General features: G+C 47.3%; 1 protein-coding gene across 5 annotated transcripts; it reads right to left on the bottom strand.

Moving 5' to 3' along the window:
- Positions 1 to 2067: 2067 nt before the first annotated feature.
- On the bottom strand, positions 2068 to 13153 carry LOC144582222 (uncharacterized). 5 transcript variants are annotated; one of them, XM_078370349.1, is made up of 5 exons: positions 12467 to 13153; positions 11486 to 11584; positions 9537 to 9688; positions 8193 to 8249; positions 2068 to 4146 (listed from the first exon to the last, which is right to left on the bottom strand). In XM_078370349.1, exons 1-2 carry the CDS (start codon positions 12903 to 12905, stop codon positions 11559 to 11561), a joined length of 465 nt encoding a protein of 154 aa, XP_078226475.1. In that variant the 5' UTR covers positions 12906 to 13153; the 3' UTR covers positions 2068 to 4146; positions 8193 to 8249; positions 9537 to 9688; positions 11486 to 11558. The 5 variants fall into 5 exon arrangements, with proteins under 5 accessions (XP_078226475.1, XP_078226477.1, XP_078226476.1 ...); XM_078370351.1 differs by having other exon boundaries at positions 11537 to 11584; XM_078370350.1 differs by lacking the exon at positions 9537 to 9688.
- Positions 13154 to 14998: the final 1845 nt, after the last annotated feature.

Genomic DNA, 14998 nt, shown 5'->3' with positions numbered 1-14998 from the left:
CTGGTGCAGAAGTTACTTATGACAACTGGGTGCAGTGGCTTACGCTTGATTTTTTGGACTGAGTTTCACCCTTGTTGCCCAGGCTGGAGTGCAATGGCATGATCTCAGCTCACTGCAACATCCACCTCCTGGGTTCAAGCAATTCTCCTGCCTCAGCCTCCAGAGTAGCTGAGATTACAGGCATGCACCACCATGCCCAGCTAATTTTTTGTATTTAGTAGAGACGGAGTTTCACCATGTTGGTCAGACCAGTCTGAAACTATTGACCTCAGGTAATCCACCCACCTCGGCCTCCCAAAGTGCTGGGATTACTGGCATCCATCAGTGCAATTGTCCAGCTCACACTTGCAATTCCAGCACTTTGGGAGCCTGAGGCAGGCAGATCTCCTGAGGTCAGGAGTTCAAGATCAGCCTGACCAACAGGGCGAAACCCCATCTCTACTAAAAATACAAAAATTAGGTAGGTGTGGTGGTGGGTGCCTGTAATCCCAGCTACTCGAGAGGCTGAGGCACGAGAATCACCTGAACCCAGGAGGCAGAGGTTACAGTGAGCCAAGATTGAGCCACTATACTCCAGCCTGAGGGACAAAGTGAGACTCTGTCTCAAAAAAAAAAAAAAGAAAGAAAGAAAGAAATTACTTATCCCCCCATCACAGCCTCCCAGCTAAGACAGGACACTCCCAGCTGTGCCTCTGCTGCTGGCCAAGTCTCACTGGAGCCAAAGGGGAAACTCTTGTGGGAGGAGCAGAGGGCCACATCTCCCCTCTCAGCTCCCCCATGCACACTGCCTTATCTCTCCCCCTCTGACCAGGAATCAGTTGTGTTTTTCCTCTGCCAATTTACTGTGATTGTGTATGTGCTGCTACCACCACCACCACCATGGTGGGCAGGGAGGAGTGCAAGGCCCAGCTCCTCCACTTTTTCTACCCTGGAATGCAGCAGATACAATCATTGCTGTGTGTTCGGTTTTTCACCACTAGCATTCGTGACTGCTTTCTTTCACAGTCCTTCTCCAGACTTGCTATGGCTGAAATAATCAGGCTTCTCTTTTATAGAGCGCAGGAAGCTTGTCTTCCAAGCCTGGAACCAAACTGCTAACTCCGTAACCTCACATCTGTCCCCCAGGTCCAAGGGGAACAGTTTACACCATTAGATACCACTAAGTTTAGGAACCCCCAAAACAACCAGATGTGCAAGAAGAGTATTCATGGGATCAGCAAAGAGCATACGTGAGGCCCTGGCTTCCCCAGACTCCGCAGTCTCAGGGTGGGAAGGTCATCTCAGGGAGGTAAGTTCTGCACAGGCGAGGGCAGCAGAAAGGGGATGCCAGCTGATGGCCACCATCTTCTCTGTATATTCCACACTGGTACTGTTGTGGGAAAATGCCCCCACCTCAAAAACAATAGTATCACTGCTGGGCACCAGCTCTGGAATATCACTGGCCACTGGGATGGAAAAAAAAGTGCCAATTTTCAGCCAGGCACAGTGGGTGGCTCATGCCTGTAATCCCAGCACTTTGGGAAGCCAAGACCAGTAGATCACTTGAGGTCTGGAGTTCAAGACCAGCCTGACCAACATGGTGAAATCCCGTCTCTACTAAAAATACAAAAATTTGCTGAGCCTGGTGGTGAGCTCCTGTAATCCCAGCTAATCAGGAGGATGTATGAAAGAGAAGGTAATTAAGAATGTATGAAAGAGATTAATTAAGATGTATTAAAGAGAAGGTGATACATCCAACTGGATGTATGAAAGAGAAGGTAATTAAGAATCCAGGCCAGGCACAGTGGCTCATGTCTGTAATCCCAGCACTTGGAGAGGTCAAGGCAGGTGGATCAGCTGAGGTAAGAAGTTCGAGACCAGCCTGGTCAACATGGTGAAATCCTGTCTCTACTAAAAATAAAAAATTATCAGGCATGGTGGTGTGTGCCTGTAATCTCAGCTACTGGGGAGGCTGAGATTGGCTTGAACCCAGGAGGGAGAGGCTGCAGTGAGCTGAGATCGTGCCACTGCACTTCAGCCTGGATGACAGAACGAGATTCCATCAAAAAAATAAAACAAGATAATGTAAAATTAAAATAATATTTTATTTCCAACAATAATAATTCACTTTCCAACTAAAGTGATCTGACACTGATTCTTAATTACCTTCAAGAGCTTCTGGGAGCCTGAGCTACTCCAACACTGAGCTGTGTAAAAGCCGAACCATGAGGCCACAAAAGTGGTCAAAGGTTCTGGGAATTCAGGTGTGGGGCTTCAATCAGAACCTTCCTCTGCGTGTGGATGTAAAGCTGCAGCACACCGGCCCGGTTGAGCAGACTGTCCAGGGAACTCAGGTGGGCTGGTCTGAGCACGCCTCCCCAGGTCCCATCCATTCTTCAACAACACGGACTTGTGCCTGTCACAGCTGAGCAGCTCTTATGCCTTCCCCACCTGGACTATCTCCGGCACCAGAATGAGCCGATGGCCTCTGAACCTGTTTCCTGCCCTGGGTCAGGGCCTCTTGGGCACCAGAGCCTCCCAGTCCTGTTCCTGCTCCCCATCACGCCGGTCACAAGGTTGGATTCCAACACCGAGTGTGGCCATCTTGCAACCCTACTTTTAAACATTTATAAAACGTTTTTTTCCTTTCTTATACTGTGTAGCTGCATAGAAACATTGAGTTTTATAGTTGAAAGGACCCCAAAAATTCATTTAGGCCAAAGTTAAAAATAAAGAAATGGTGACTCAGAGAGAATATACTGTTTTGTTCAAGATCATGCAGCAATTTTTGGCAAAACTGCCCAAAACCCAGGGATCCAGTCTTTTTTGCAGTACGATTGCTGACTACCCGGAATGTCACCTCTGACTGGACAAACGCCAAGAACAACTCAATGAAACACACACACGTTCTCTCAAATAGCCCATCTTCTGTCACCATCAAAATGGAGAAAAGCAAAGTGATAAAAGCCACATGAGTCCCAAAACATCTTACACAACAGACTCAACTGAAAGCACCTTTTTAGGGGAAAGGGGGAAATTTGCTCTGTCGCCCAGGCTGAAGTGCAGTGGTGCAATCTTGGCTCACTGCAACCTTCACCTCCCAGGTTTAAGTGATTCTCCTCCCTCGGCCTCCCAAGTAGCTGGGATTACAGACGCCTGCCAACACTCTCAGCTAATTTTTATATTTTTAGTATAGATGGGGTTTCACCATGTTGGCCAGGCTGGTCTCCTGACCTCAAGTGATCCGCCCACCTCGGCCTCCCAAAGTGCTGGGATTATGGGCATGAGCCACCGTGCCCGGCCACAGCAATCATTTGTATATCATTGATAAGGAATCCAACAGGAAGAGAAAGAAGGACACAGAGACACAAACACCCACCATACTCACAAAGTTATAACCACCATACACAGAAGGTGGCCATGTGGAGGATGGACCCTGAGGGTGGTGAGGACAGAGTGACTTTTCAAGAGAAAATGAAGGGTCAGAAAATGAGCAGGAAAAGTGTTAGAAGGAATGCTTGAGATGAGCCTGGAAGGCTGAGGAAGCCAGTGCTCTCTAGTTATTAAGTTGGTGAAAAAGTGATGGTGGTTTTCGCAATTACTTTCAATGTATACAACAACCTAACACAACAACAAAATTCTAGCACAGAAGAAGATGCAAGCAAGTGAACCTGGTGGGAGGGCATGAGTCTATCCACGACGAATGGATCCAATCAATGAGGTTTCTGATTTTCTTTCAAATCTTATGTAACCTGAAGGCATTTGCCCACATGACACTCGGTGCGCTTCCCAACGAGCAGTTCAGCAGATGGCTGTCAAGGGAGGGTCACTAGGCTAACCCCAGTTTCACAGAATGCCTAAGATTTTCCAGAGAGAACATTCAAAATGGACAAGTGAAATGGGAAAATATTTTGGTTTCTGATTCGGCAAACGTTCCTCCAGGCTCCATGTATTCATGCAGTAGGTATTGATCCCAGAAGTTTCAAATGCCACCAACGCAAAAGGTGACTTAATTCGTTTTGATGTATTCCAGATGGGTTCTTCCTTCATTTCTGCTCATAGGCACCATGTGCTTTTGAGAGCCCTCATTTCAATCCAGCTTCATGGTTCTACCGAGTGGTGAGAAGTACGACTATTATTTTGCCAATCATAACGTTAGCCTAAGGCCTGAAGAAGAAGGTTCAGAAGAAGGATTTAGTGGCTCCATTGCCAGAAGACACTGAGAATCATTAGAGAACAATTTTATTCTTTGCTTGAGGAAATTAAGTCCCTCAAATGTTTAGGTGACTTGCCAAATGGGTAAAAAGTGTCCTCCACACCAGAATCTAGAGCTATAAATATCCAGTACAATAACCTTGCTACAACTCCACACTTGGGGGGAAAAAATGGATCAATCTTTATGTATTTTAACTTTTAGCACTTTATTACTGATAAAGTCCATCTGGACAGTCAAATATTTGGCAAAGGGTCTCTCAATCTCATAATCATAATACTTTTAAAACAATTTCAATGAACACTTCACACATTCTGTCAACCACCATTTAAGAGTGTTGACAGGCTGGGCGTGGTGGCTCATGCCTGTAATCCCAACACTTTGGGAGGCCAAGGCAGGTGGATAATGAGGTCAGCAGATCAAGACCATCCTGGCTAACACAGTGAAACCCCGTCTCTACTAAAAATACAAAAAAATTAGCCAGGCATGGTGAAACCCACCTGTAGTCCCAGCTACTCGGGAGGCTGAGGTAGGAGAATTGTTTTAACCCGGGAGAGGCAGAGGTTGTGTGTGCTGTGATCATGCCACGGCACTCCAGCCTGGGTGACAGAGTGAGACCCCCGTCTCAAAAAAAAAAAAAAAAGTGTTGACTAAATGACCAGCCTGGATTTAAAAGCAGTACAAAAACAAAACAAGCATGGCCAGGCACAGTGGTTCACACCTATAATCCAACACTTTGGGAGGCCAAGGAGGGCAGATCACCTGAGGTCAGAAGTTCGAGGCCAACCTGGCCAACATGGTGAAACCCCGTCTCTACTAAAAAAAAAAATACAAAAATTAGCCAGGTGTAGTGGCAGATGCCTGTAATCCCAGCTACTTAGAAGGCTGGGGCAGGAGAATCACCTGAACCCAGAAGGCGGAAGTTGCAGTAAACCAAGATCACACCACTGCACTCCAGCCTGGGCGTCAGAACAAAACTTCATCAAATAAATAAATAAATAAAACAATCAAAACACTCCCTGTGGAATGGAGAAGTCACCGAAAACTAAATAGTATATGATGAATGTGACGACTGATATAGATCATGCAAGTGCCTGAGAAGCAACTCACAGGGAAGGTGGTTCTCTGCAGATGACTGGGGGTAACCAGACAGGGAATAAAGTAAGGGAAAAAATGACAGAAAGAAAAACAAAACACTTAGTGAACTTTCTCATTGTGTCAGGCCAGGTTCTAAGCACATTATACTAATTTTATTTTATTTTGAGACGAGGTCTTGCTCTGTCACCCAGGCTGGAGTGCAGCTGCATGATCTTGACTTACTATAGCCTCGACCTCCTGGGTTCAAACAATCCTCCCACCTCAGCCTCCTGAGGAGCTGGGACTACAGGCCTATACCACCATGCCCAGCTAATTTTTGTATTTTTTTTGTAGAGACAGGGTCTTACTATGTTGCCCAGGCTGGTCTCAAACACCTGTCCTCAAGTGATCATCCTGCCTCAGCCTACCAAAGTGCTGAGATTACGGATGTGCGCCACCACCCCCAGCTGCGTTATGTTAATTAATTTCTCAATTCTCAAAAGAATATTCTAAGAAGGCACTGCTCTCATCCTCCTTTTAGAAATGAAAATCTTAAAGTACAGAATGCTCCTTACTAGACAACAATTTTTTGCATTTTAAAATAAAGAGTATTGCACTAAAATTCATCACTATATTTAAAGTAATGAGAATCCTTACTTTTCATCAGTATAAGAAAAGACTTGCAAGCTTATTTATTGTGCCATTTCCCAAACTACTAATAAAAGAAGCTTCAAAATCCAAGTTTTACATACTGTTCCCTATGCAAAGAAATCACTTAGTAATGGAAACTCATGAAGAACCACGTCCAAAAGGCACATTCAGAAACTAACCATGAATTTAAAAGAAAGCTTGTAATCCAACACCATGAAAACACAATGAATGCTGTAGTCCAGATTCGGTTACTCAATCTACAAACCTCATAAATGAAAACAAAGCAGACCACTTTCCAGCTAGATGGAATGCCTGGAGCGGAATGGGCCAGAGCTCCGGCCCTGTAACATCCAAGAGAGGAAATACATTATACCCTTCTGGCAGTGAACCTTCTCAGGGCACCAGCCTATGTCTGCTGGCGGTAACCATCGTGGGCCCTTTTTTTTCATAATATTATGAAAAAACATTTCATAAAAATAAAAGCTTTCAAGTGCTAGATAATTTTTATTAAGATCCTTTATTTGTTTACAATTAAGGGCATGCTAACCATTGGGTCGGGATAGAGGGTGGAAGGCTCATGTGGGTCACTTGGACCCCATGTGATCCATGTCAACCAGTCTGGCCAACATGGTGAAATCAAATTGATCCTGACCTCAGGTGATCGGGACTCAAATCTCAGCTGTGCAATTTCAAACGACTGAACTTAGGTAAGGGATCCCACAGGTCTCTAACGTTCTCCTTCTGGGTTGTCATATGGGTGAGCAGCCTGGGTATCATCCTTTACTGGATGTGATTCTCCCTGTTCTCCACTTTCTCAGTCACCAGGTCCGTCCCACTTCCTTTATATTTCTGGAATCTTCTTCCATGTCTGTCCCCACTGTTCTACTGCCACCTCCTTTAATGATCTACACTGTTACCACTGACCTTCTTCCTGCCCGTCTTGCTTCCCTAAACCTACTCACAGCAATCTAAAAAGAAACTGGTTTCTATTTTTGTTTATTTGAGAGGGAGTCTCGCCCTGTTGCCCAGGCTAGAGTGCAGTGTCACGATCCTGATTCACTGCAACCTCCGCCTCTCAGATTCAAACAATTCTTGTGCCCCAGCCTCCTGAGTAGCTGGGACAACAGCCTGGCTGTACCGCCTGGCTAATTTTTGTATTTTTAGTAGAGATGGGGTTTTACCATGTTGGCAGGCTGGTCTTGAACTCCCGACCTCAAGTGATCCACCAGCCTTGGCCTCCCAAAATATAGGGATTACAGGCGTAAGCCACAGCGCCTGAACAGAAATGGCTTCAAATGCAAATCTACCTATCACTCCTTCACCTAAAACTTAAGGAATTTGCTTTTGTGTTACTTAATGTCCCCTACAGTTCTCTACTTCTTGAAGTTCTCTTATTTTTTTTTTTTTTTTGCCTCAGCCTCCTGAGTAGCTGGAATTACAGGCATGCACCACCACACCTGGCTAATTTTTGTATTTTTAGTAGAGATGGGGGTTTCTCCATGTTGGTCAGTCTGGTCTCGAACTCCCAACCTCAGATAATCCACCCACCTCAGCTTCTCAAAAGTGCTGGGATTGCAGGCATGAGTCACCACATGCAGTCCAGCTTACCAGTTCTTAACACATTGTAGGGAGTTCACTCAATACATGTTTAATGTTGAGGGAGTTGTTTAAGCATAAATTTCTTCCTTATTCCACAAAAGTCTTGCTTTTTTTTTTTTTAAATTCAGAGGAATAAATGAGATGATATATACAGACAGCCTAGCACAGGCCAAGTAGTTACTGCCATAGTTTCTAACCCCTCTTACTAATCATTGTTCCAAAGTTTGCACAGTGCTTTCATGCACTTGAGCTCATCTGATACTTGTAACAACTCTGAGATTTAAGAAGTTACAAGAGGCCAGGTGAAGTGGCTCACACCTGTAATCCCAGCACTTTAGGAGGCCGAGGCGGGTGGATCACAAGGTCAGGAGTTCAAGACCAGCCTGGCGAACATGATGAAACTCATCTCTACTAAAAATACAAAAATTAGCTGGGCATGGTGGATCGTGCCTGTAATCCCAGCTACTTGGGAGGCTGAGTCAGCAGAATTGCTTGAACCGGGACCGGGACCCAGGAGGTGGAGGTTGCAGTAAGCCAAGATTGCACCCAGCCTGGGCTACAGAGCAAGACTCTGTCTCAAAAAAAAAAAAAAGAAGAAGAAGAAGTTACAAGAAACTGAGGCCGGCAATGTTTACAGTCTGCAGAAGGAAAGCTAATTTTCAGATAAACCTACCAATTCCAAATCTTGAGTTTTTCCTTTATGCCTTTCTGTCAGGAGTTCTAGCTTCTCCTATAAAAAATAATAAAGAAATAAAAATTATTTTTCCTGGTGGGGCGCGGTGGCTCATGCCTGTAATCCTAGCACTTTGGGAGGCCAAGGCAGGTGGATCACCTGAGGTCAGGAGTTCAAGACCAGCCTGGCCAACATGGCAAAACCCCATCTCTATTAAAACTACAAAAATTAACGGGGCGTGGTGGCAGGCACCTGTAATCCCATCTATTTGGGAATTTGAGGCAAGAGAATCACTTGAACCCAGGAGACAAGGTTGCAGTGAGCTGAGATCACCAAGGCACTACAGCCTGGGTGACAGAGTGAGATGATCTCCAAAAAAAATTTATTTTTATTATAGCATATCAAATGTCTTTGAACATATAATATGGATGTTCATCTTTTCCATAAAGTTTAACCAATACTTTTTATAGCATTTAAGAAATGCAAACACAAGGGCCAAACTCCACTCCAAATGGACTTTGGATCATTTCTTATCAATTACTTTAAAAAAGAAAGCTATCACCTGGTTAGTTCATTTATTCCTCCATTCAGCAAATATTTATCACATGCTTACTTTATCCAGGGCATTGTGTTTGGCACTGAAAATCTTTTCTTTCCCTGAGATCTTAAAATTTAGCCTATAACTTCAAGATTTTCCAAGTGAAGCCAATGATGGAACACGTAAATGGCTGTTCTTACAGGTACTCGAATAAACAGCCATGAAGCAGAAGCCAGGAACTCAGAAAGCTCATTCTGGCTATGCCTCTAGACAAGTTCAGTGACCCTGGACAAGTTCCTGGGACTCAGTTTCCTTACCCATAAAATGGGAGAATTGGTCCATATTAGCCTTAAAGTTATTCCAGTGCTATGAATTCTAGAGATTCCAATATTCCATGTAACTAGCAAACACTTTTGACACTACAAGTATATAATTTTATATCACAACCGTATACATGTTCGTGTGATAATTCACATACTTACTGTAGCTTGAAAAATACCACCAGATTGCCCCACAAATTGTTAATTTTTAACTACATACAAAATTTGGAGCATTTTTACAACTCTTGCAGCCAATTCAGCTTGCAAATTGCCCCCTCTTAATGAAAACTGCATTTTTCATGCATAAACTGCGATATTAAATACAGATCTCATTGGAAATCCTAAATAAATCAGACTCAAGCTCTTCTTACTTTCTTAATCTGTGACATTTCACTTTAGGATGACTTAAATTCTTATATACAAAATGGCACTTTAATGCAATTTATTAGCACATGTTTATGTGACCAAACCTCGTTAGGGCCTTACTTTCAAGTTTCTTGCACCCTTATTTCTCACAGCAAATCACGATTAGATATGTAAACCTTCGTGCCTTGAAAAGTCGTCAGCTGAGGAGGTCCACCACATGTTGACACAAATCCCTGATGCCCACCCATGAATTCATCCTCACAGATTCTTCCCTGTAATCAAGGAGAAGACATCTGTCTAATCATCACCTAAACAACCCAGACATAAGATAGAGAAACTGAAGCATATTTCTGTATATGGACTTACACAAAAACATCTGCCCCCAAACTCTTACTTCTTTCTACACTTCATTAGAAGTAATCCTTTCTGGCTGGATGTGGTGGCTCATGCCTACAATAGCAGCCTTTGGGAGGCCAAGGAGGGTGGATCACTTGAGCTCAGGCATTCGAGACCAGCCTGGGCAACATGCTGAAACCCCGTCTCTACAAAAAAAAATTTTTTTCATTAGCCAGGTGTGGTGGCAAGCGTCTGTAGTCCCAGCTACTTGGGAGGCTGAGAAGGGAAGATCATTTGAGCTGGGGAGGCTGAGGCTGCCATGAGCTGAGATCATGTCACCGCACTCTGGCCTGGGTGACAAATGGAGACCCTGTCTCAAAAAAAAAAAAAGGAAAGAAAGAATCCTTTCTTTCTTCACTCATTCACGGAAACTTAACTGAGCTCCTATTACATCAGTTGAAGTGATGGGTGCTAAGTACACTAGTAGGGACAGGCTTAGTCAGGGTCACTACTAACCCACACTGTACTTTTGCTTAAATTACCAAATATATCCTCTTCCAGTGCAGAGGAGTGCGCCAGAGGCTTGGGAAGTGGAACGTGAATTGCATTTCAGCCTCCACTTGCCTGTTGGATGAGATGACCTTGTGCAGCAAACAGGCTTAACAACTGTGCAAGGTAGCACTGCCACATCTATATACAAAAATGTGTTCTAGTGGAAGCACTGACTACTGGAGGAGCTTAACTTTGCCTAGGGATAAGGGGGAAGAAAGGCTTCCTAGAGAAGGTATTTGACTGACACATTAAGAATGTGTGGGTAATTGACAGATGGACAAGAGGCGTGAGAACAGTGTGAGCAGAATTTCATTCATTCCAAACAATGGTCTGAAAATGACAACTTGTGAGTAGTTTGATGTGTCTAGAGCAGACAGTGTGAAAGCGGGGGAAGAGTCTGGAGGCCTGGGGAAAGTCAGTAGATGGAACTGGAAAGGCAGGCAAGGTGCCACACTGTGAAGCATCTTAGCATGGTATGTCAAGGTGTTGAAAGCTGATTCTGAGATCATTAGGGGAGTGTTTTGCCACTGTAAATAACAAACTCTTCTTCAGTTATACCTTGCCATGTTCTTTTACATTTACTCAATACAAAAATCTCTGACACCCTAAAGCAACAAGTTTTATTTTCCTATAAAGTGAGTAGGTAGAATCCAATAGAACAAAAGTTTGCTTACAGAAGTGCACCAATCATGATCCTACATTTTAAAAACATAACAATCTCTTTTTTTTTTTTGAAACGGAGTTTCGCTCCTGCTACCCAGGCTGGAGTGCAATGGCACAATCTCGGCTCATCGCAACCTCCGCCTCCTGGGTTCAGGCAATTCTCCTGCCTCAGCCTCCCAAGTAGCTGGGATTACAGGCATGCGCCACCATGCCCAGCTAATTTTTTGTAAAAAACGTAACAATCTTAAAGAGCATCAGGAAATACTCCGAAGACTATATACACACCAGTTCTACCAGATATGCCCAAATTATAAAACCAGCCATGGACATTGTTTTATCCAGAGCCCAGGACTGAAACATTTACAGCATATGATTTGCACCTGTACAAAAGTTGGTAGGATTTTAGACACACTCTGGCTTAAATCTATTGGGAAGAGAACTGGAGATAGTCGGTGTTGTCTGTTAAAATAAGGTTGTCAGCATCATTTAGGGAGCAAGAGATAGAACATGTGAATTACCATGAGAAGAGAATGCCAGGCCCTTCTCTGCTTTGTAAATAAAGGTCTTACCACCACCCAAGGAAGCTGAAGGTCACCAAGTGGCCTCTTGCCTGAATCCTGCAGAGAAAAGCAGGAAAACCACCCCCTGAATGAAATTATCTTCGGGATCAAGCAGCCTTCCCCCCTTTAAATAAAGTTAACCTATTTTCTATTTAAAAAAAAAAAGGCATGGAAGCTCATCAATATGAAGTTTCACCGCTCCTTAAAGATAAAAACACCTCGTGCAATCTTACTCCCAGACCTTTCCTGCGTCTGTCAGCAACCAATGGTTAAAAGAATGGACTCTTTTCTTTCTCAGCTGTTTTTGGTAGATAGGATACATTAGGGGCACAACGTGTCGGCTTTCACAGAAACCTGGCACCTCAGCCCCACTAGGAGCCGCGCCTGTCGGGGACGGCTCCCGTGCTCGGCAAAGCAGGAGGGGCTGAGCGGGGACCGCACGGTCTACACTCGCAGAGCTGACCGCCTGGGATCCTGCTCCGCCGCAGCGCCTTCCTGAGGCTCCGAGGTCGCCGGGCGGGCGTGGGCGCAGCGGGCGCTCCCCTCTGGGCATCCACGGCACCGCTTTGGGCAAGGACCTTGGTATCTGCAGGCAGGTCCTCCTCCCATCCGGGATGGGACCGGGCTGAAAGTGGGCCCCGCGTGTCACGCAGCGCGAGGGGACCAGGCACCTCGTTTCTGAGCTTCTGGAAAGTGCTTCGTCCCCCGTGCCATGCTGCACCCGGACGCGGCCGCCCTCCAGGGAGAAGGTGCCAGGTCGCGCCCCACAGCCCCGAACTTCTGCGGGACTCTGGGGAAAGCGGGGGCAGAGAGGGGCGGCCAACAAAGGGGAAGGGAGGGGATCGCCGGCCGCGCGCCACCCCTCCCGCAGGGCACCCGGAGCCGCCGCCGCCCCACGCCGCCCTCGCCCTCCAGCGCCCTCGCCCGGGCGCCCCTTACCTCGGGTCGGGCGCGGGGCTCCGTGGAGCCTGTCGCACGCCGCCCTCCGCGCCCCTCGGCTCGTGGCCCTCGCGGGGACGCCTGGCGGAGTTGGAGAAGTTTTGGGGGTCACTTTGTTCCGTACTCGGGCGCGCGCTGTGCGCCTGCGGCGACCGCGGCCACGGTTACGGCTGCCCCAGTCCCGCGCGCAGCGCCTGCGAGGCCGGAGCCGCGACCGCACCTCCCGCCCCTCCCCAGCCCCGCCCCGGACACGCCCCAGCCCCGCCCCGCGCCAGGCCCGGGACCCCCCACTCCAGTTCCCGGCTAGTGCCGGACCGTGTCCCTCGGTGCTTGCTTTTGGAACAAGACAAATAATGAAAACAACAACTCCAGAGACATCCAGCACGCGCTCACTGTGAGCTCGGGGCTCTGCCCGCGACCGCGGATGCGATGGGCCCATGCGACCCAGACCATTCCCCAAAGAGTTTAAAGACAGCGCTCCTCGGGTCCCACAGAGGAAAGGCGGGCAAAGCTGAGGTCAGCGGCCGCAGACTTCCCATCTCCTTCCCCCTCGGAGGAGACGGCTTCACAGCGGAGGTGGCAATCGAGTTGGGACTCGAGGGCCCGGTCGAATTGGGACCTTCCAGATGAAGAAGCTGCGATCTTGTGTGTGTGTGTGTGTGTGTGTGTGTGTGTGTGTGTGTGTGTGTCTGCGATTGTGTGTGTGTGTGTGTGTGTGCGCGCGCGCGCGCGCGCTCATTGGCGCGATCTTGGCTCACAGCGACCTCCTTCTCCCGGGTTCAAGCGATTCTCCCTTCTCAGCTTTCTGAGTATCTGGGATTGCAAGCATGCGCTCCCAAGCCCGGCTAATTTTGTTAGTACAGAAGGCGTTTCATCATGTTGGTCTGGCTGGTCTCGAACTCCGGACCTCAGGTGATCCGCCCGCCTCGGCCTCCCAAAGTACTGGGATTACAGGCGTGAGCCACGGCGCCAGCTGAAGCTGCGATTTTTATTAGAGAAGGCTGAGTGGCCCAGTGGGCCCGGACGCTGGGAAGGGCGAGGGAGCTCTGGAAACGCAGGAATGAAAGCTGCCTAGAACGCCAAGTTCCTGGAATCACTCTCCCCGCCTTGAAAAAGGCTCCACCCGGCAGAGGAGAGGGAAGGGAAGGTAGATGCAGACCGTATGTTAGGGTGGATCCTCCAAGAAGCAGCACCCAGTCAGGACTAGATGCGGAGGGTTTTCTTGGGGGAAATGGCTGTGTAACTAAATGACTGGGCAGCTGTGAGAGCGGGAGCTGTGAGAGCTGGAGAGAGCCGCGTATTCTGCAAATCCGAGCCCAGGTGAAGGAGGCAGGGAAGCACCCATCCTGGCCTCCCTGCAGTCTAAGAAAAGCTCAACAAGATCATCCATGAGATCTTCAGCCAAAATTACCCGTCATGGGGATCCCGATTCTCCCCGGAACCTGCCTGCCTTCGCGTCCACGCCACCACCAGTCCTTAGCTGGGAGCAGCCAGATGGGAAGGATGGCCTTGGGCACAGTACCAGGGCTGGATTTCAGAGCACAACAGCCTGGTCAGTTGGGTGCATGCAGTGCGTGAATACAACCCAGTCTCCGTAACTGGAGATCAGTGGAGAACTGTGAGTCGGAAAGACAGATGGAATTAGCTTTCCCACAACACACCCACAGTTTCAAAATGAAGCCTCCAGGCTTTGCGGGAATCGGTCAGACCTGCTCTCCACCCTCAACCACCACAGGCTCTGTACACACTGGCCAGTAGTGACTGGCCCCTCCCACTATGTAGACCCTCCCCTGGTCGTGTCTGCATTTTTGCACACTTATCTTCCCACCCCACCCACCCTTTCGTGCTCAAGTCAAGCATCACCTCTAAGGAGCTTTTCTTCCTTGACACTTATTTACTGGGTTTTTTTTTTTTTTTTGTCGGGGGGTGGGGGGTTGGTTTTGCTTTGTTTTTTGAGATGGAGTCTGTCTCTGCCGCCCAGGCTAGAGTGCAGTGGCACGATCTCAGCTCACTCAACCTCCACCTCCCAGGTTCAAGTGATTCTCCTGCTTCAGCCTTCCCAGTAGCTGGGACCACAGGCATGAGCCACCACGGCCAGATAATATTTGTATTGTTAGTAGAGATGGGGTTTCACCATGTTGGCCAGGCTGGTCTCAAACCCCTCAAGTGATCCTCACCCCTCAGCCTCCCAAAGTGTTGGGATTATGGGCATGAGCCATGGCACCTGGCCAACACCTATTTACTTCTTACTTCTGACCTACATTTACCACACTGAGGCAAGGGTGGGGGGTTCTGGTGTGCATTTATTTTTCTTGCTTCTTTTATTGCATTTTTCACACTTTTAAAATATTTTTCTGATTATAAAAGTAACATGTTTGTTGAACAAACTTGAAAAATACATAGAACCCAGATGGCTCCAACTCCCCTGGTTCTTGTAGACAGACAACATCTTTGACAGCCAAGTAACCAGAGTCTGAGCTCCCATCCCACGTGTGCCCATCTGGGTCCCACCAAGAGAGAGACCACACAATG

Source organism: Callithrix jacchus, chromosome 4 (assembly GCF_049354715.1).
Source record: "Callithrix jacchus isolate 240 chromosome 4, calJac240_pri, whole genome shotgun sequence".
Classification (NCBI taxonomy): domain Eukaryota; kingdom Metazoa; phylum Chordata; class Mammalia; order Primates; family Cebidae; genus Callithrix; species Callithrix jacchus.
This window is presented reverse-complemented; position numbering and strand designations above follow the sequence as displayed.

Excerpts from the sequence above, each read along its gene's own strand:
- LOC144582222 (XM_078370348.1), bottom strand. The coding sequence starts at position 12,905 with ATGGGCCCATCGCATCCGCGGTCGCGGGCAGAGCCCCGAGCTCACAGT. Across the intron at positions 8,250-12,466 it reads AGCCCCGCGCCCGACCCGAG|GAGAAGCTAGAACTCCTGAC; the intron begins GTAAGGGGCGCC and ends TATTTTTTATAG.